Source organism: Arachis ipaensis, chromosome B03, assembly GCF_000816755.2.
Source record: "Arachis ipaensis cultivar K30076 chromosome B03, Araip1.1, whole genome shotgun sequence".
NCBI lineage: Eukaryota > Viridiplantae > Streptophyta > Magnoliopsida > Fabales > Fabaceae > Arachis > Arachis ipaensis.
The window spans coordinates 93,687,025-93,690,990 of NC_029787.2; the positions used below are offsets into that span (position 1 = coordinate 93,687,025).

Consider the following 3,966-nt stretch of genomic DNA (forward strand, 5'->3'; position numbering starts at 1 on the left):
TTGAATGGCAAGAAGGTTAATTATTTGAATATTAATAAGAGTTAAAAATAAATTATTACTAATTAAATTTTAAGATATGCATTTTCCAATTAAAATCCGTCAGCCATATATATGTTTTTTGTGGTGACCCCAGCAACCATATACATGTTTCATCATGAAAGCATATCACAGTAACTTAATACTTATCGAGTTAAGTGGACTGGGTCAGCATTCTAGTGATCACTGTTCACTGACCAAGTCTTAAGCTGAAAAACTCGTTTTCCAAGTCAAAGTTGGACTTTCAAACATCCAATTATGGTTTCCCTTTAAATACAAAGGCATTCAATCCTTTCATTCAGCAAACCAAATTTGCTTCTTAAGCTTCACTCCCGCCTTCTTCTCTCTGCACCAACATCGAACTTCAAACTCAGCAAATCCACTTGAGCTTCAAAGCCCATGATCATAGATTACTGTACTTCACTATTCCAAACGTATTGCACTTTTCTTCAGCTCCCAACCCTGCTGCAGAATAAGAAACTATACCGGTTGACAAGACTGCATTTCCATTTTCCAGAGTAGAAGTGATGAACTAGTGCATCAAATTATCAAAGCACCATCAAACTTGATCTTGTTAAGGTGATAAACACTACAACAATGGAAAATGATGGGCGCTGGGAGCAGAACATACTCATCAACGAGCTAGTTCAGGGGATGGAGGTAGCAAGAAGGTTGAAGGAAGACATGAATGCGACATATTCAGCAGACACAAAAGATTTGTTGCTGCAGAGGATATTATCTTCGTATGAAAAAGCTCTGCTAATTCTAAGATGGAATGCATCAACTTCCAAGTCTCAGAACATGAGTCAAGCAACAGCAACCTTGTTTTCAGAGTCACCAATATCTATCAGCGCAAGTCCTCTGCGGGATGACAAGGATCATAATCAAGAGTTTAAACACGATTCAAAGAAAAGGTAAATTTCGCAAGAGCAGTTTTCTGCCACAAAAACATCAGCTATGTGCTATGTCTAATAAATTATACTAACACTGCTATAAATTTTTTGAAACTCTGTTGCAGAAAGACAATGGCCAAATGGGTAGATCAAGTGAGAGTGAGCTTTGAGAGTGGCCTTGAAGGACCACATGAAGATGGTTACAACTGGAGAAAATATGGACAGAAAGATATCCTTGGTGCCAAATATCCCAGGTGTGAGGAATTTCCCTTATCCTGCTTGAGACAAGTTTCACAAGAATTCTTATGTATAAACAATGGATTTACTTGTACAAGCATGTAACTAAAATTCTATTTTGACATTTGCAGAAGTTATTATAGGTGCACCTTCCGGAACACTCAGGGGTGCTGGGCCACGAAGCAAGTACAGAGATCAGACGAAGATCCTACCATATTTGACATAACTTACAAAGGAAGGCATACCTGTTCTCAGGGAAACAAGGCTGTTCCGCAACCGAAATCGCCAGACAAACATGAGAAACTGCAATGTCATAGTAACGAAATTCAGCATAGACAAACATCAGAAGAAAGCCTGACAACTTTCGGGACCATTATGACAGTTAAAAGAGATATGGTGGGAAATGGAGAGATGGAATATCCTTTCACTTTCCCTTCAACTTCATTTGGAAGCATGGCACAAGAAAGCTACAGCTTGATTCCTTCAACCCTGGAGAACGAATCCTTCCTGAGCAGCCATTTCCAAACTCACTTATTATATCCAAACATGCAAGAATTTAAATACCTGCCATCTACGTCTTTCCAGATGAATGAGCTTGATGGGATCTATAATAGGCCGCTTTCAGAATCAGATATTACTGAGATCATTTCCACCAACACATCCACCACCAATTCTCCAGTTCCGGAGTTCAATTTCTCACTTGATCCAGTGGAAATTGATCCAAATTTCCCTCCCAATACCCTGGATTTTTCTCCTAGAGCCCTTATCAACAAGAACATCTAGGAGCACTTGAGGCAGTTGTAGACTTGTAAAACAATGAGTCAGAAATGGTTAGAACTTAGAACTGTCTTTGTAGTTAATGTTAGAATCTCAGAGTTGGCACTCTTGAGCAGAATTTCCTTCAAATAAATAAATGCTTCAAATTTGCACGTTACAACATATAATACTAAATCTTTGCACAAGGGGATGGATACTGAATGATTAAATAGGGCAAATTAAGTTACATGATTACATTATCTCAATTTATCTATTTTTTAAATATAAAAATATGGAAAGTCGAAGAGAGCTTGGGAAAGTTGAAGATTTATATCAATATATGCAGAATGGTACAAATCAGCATATTTCTTTAATGCCAAGAGGGTTGAAGCATATCAAAGGTCCTCGAAGCGACTTTTGTTATCTTTGAAATCTGGCGTGTTTTGTTGAGAATTGGATTTGGATGCGCTCCTGAGAGCCTGTCGGAGTCCCAAGACAATGAACAAGTTAGTTAGAGTGAGAAGCGACTCAGCCCCGCCATGCAACCAATCCACGTTGGAGAGTGAAGTCCCATACTGCACCTTTGCTGTCAGAAAAATCATCAGAGAGCTTAATGAATGTATGTATGTTTAGGAAGTGAAATGAAACTTACCGTAAATCCCAGCTGGTACTGCAGAATGGAATGGAGGTGGTTAAATAATTGAAATCGGAAGCATAAAAGAAGAGATGTGAAAGGAAGGGAAACTAACTAGTGGCTCCGACGAAGGCGAGCAAGAAGTAGAAGCCGAAGAGGGTGAGGTTAGGGGAAGTCTTGGACTTGGTAATGAAGTAGAGAAAGGCTATGTATGGGAAGAGGGAGAATGCGAACAGCTGGGAAGCAATGCTCTGTGAGTCAATGGAGGGCGCCCATGGATCTACGGGGAACGGCAACCCCCTCAACATCCCTCTTCCTCTCTTCGTCCTGCAAACCCAGTAGCTGTAGCTGTAACTGTAACTGTTGAGTTTTCGTTCATAGGGGGGAGAAGCCAAGTGAGATTGAAAACTTGAGGACGGACGGAACATAAACTTTGGGGATCTACCAACAAGTGATGAAGAAGGCAACCCGATGGTAGAACCACCACCTGCTGCCATCTTCATGTCGTACATCTTCCTCCTCACTCCTCTGTCCACTCGCTTCGTCTCATCTCTTCACGCCACATTTTCCGAAACGGGCTTCATCAGCCCAACTCCAATTCCACATAAACGGGCCTAATGGGCTCGCCTTCGTTTAACTGTTTAAGTATGCGGGCTCATCGACCAAAAACGAAACATTGACCAAAAAAAAAGTATGTGGGCTTACTTTTTAGATGACTCCAACACTTCAACCACAACACACAAGTTGGCCAGATGAATGAGAGTCTATATCCTTAATCATCTTTTCTAGGTTCAATAAATACTGGAAATGGAGATTACTTATTTAAGAGGGTGATCTATTTTGTGCCATTAGACTTCTAGCATGATATTTACCTTAGTGCAAATAAAAAATTAAAAGACAAATTCTATTACCTGCCCAAAAAAAAAGGCAAATTCTGTTAGGGAGATGTTTCTGCGGCTCTGTTAACCCTTTTTTTTTAATTAAAGAATATTGTTAAATAAAATAAAGAGGAATCAATATTATGAGATTCTCCTGAATCAAATTTTAAAACGTAAATTTTCTATTTCTATTAATATATAAATCGTTTTAAAGTTTTGTGTTTTTGATAATATGTAAATCACCATATCCTAGGACGATTTATGTATTGAACTCATTCTAAAAATGCACATAAATCGTCTCAAGACTTTGAGTTTTCCAAATTAAATATAACTCGTCTTAGGGTAGCATGGTTTATAGTGTTTTTCACCTAAAACACTATAGGATAGCACGATTTATGTGCAAAAGGGTAATTCATAGTACCCTAACACGATTTATGTGCAGATGGATAACTCACAATACCTTAGCATAGTTTATAATGTTTATAGTTCTTTTTCTTCACCTATTTTTTTTTTTGTTATATTTTAAACTAAT

The 3,966-nt window shown here is 38.5% G+C and overlaps 2 protein-coding genes across 3 annotated transcripts; one reads left to right on the top strand and one right to left on the bottom strand.

The window, feature by feature from the left end:
* On the top strand, positions 224-2,125 carry LOC107630724 (probable WRKY transcription factor 41). Its single transcript, XM_016333941.2, has 3 exons — positions 224-950; positions 1,055-1,183; positions 1,298-2,125. The coding sequence occupies exons 1-3, from the start codon at positions 634-636 to the stop codon at positions 1,947-1,949; spliced, it is 1,098 nt and encodes a 365-aa protein (XP_016189427.1). The 5' UTR covers positions 224-633; the 3' UTR covers positions 1,950-2,125.
* LOC107630726 lies at positions 2,120-3,469 on the bottom strand. 2 transcript variants are annotated; one of them, XM_016333942.2, is made up of 3 exons: positions 2,672-3,467; positions 2,575-2,592; positions 2,120-2,508 (listed from the first exon to the last, which is right to left on the bottom strand). In XM_016333942.2, the coding sequence occupies exons 1-3, from the start codon at positions 3,066-3,068 to the stop codon at positions 2,318-2,320; spliced, it is 606 nt and encodes a 201-aa protein (XP_016189428.1). In that variant the 5' UTR covers positions 3,069-3,467; the 3' UTR covers positions 2,120-2,317. The 2 variants fall into 2 exon arrangements, with proteins under 2 accessions (XP_016189428.1, XP_016189429.1); XM_016333943.2 differs by lacking the exon at positions 2,575-2,592 and having other exon boundaries at positions 2,133-2,508; positions 2,672-3,469.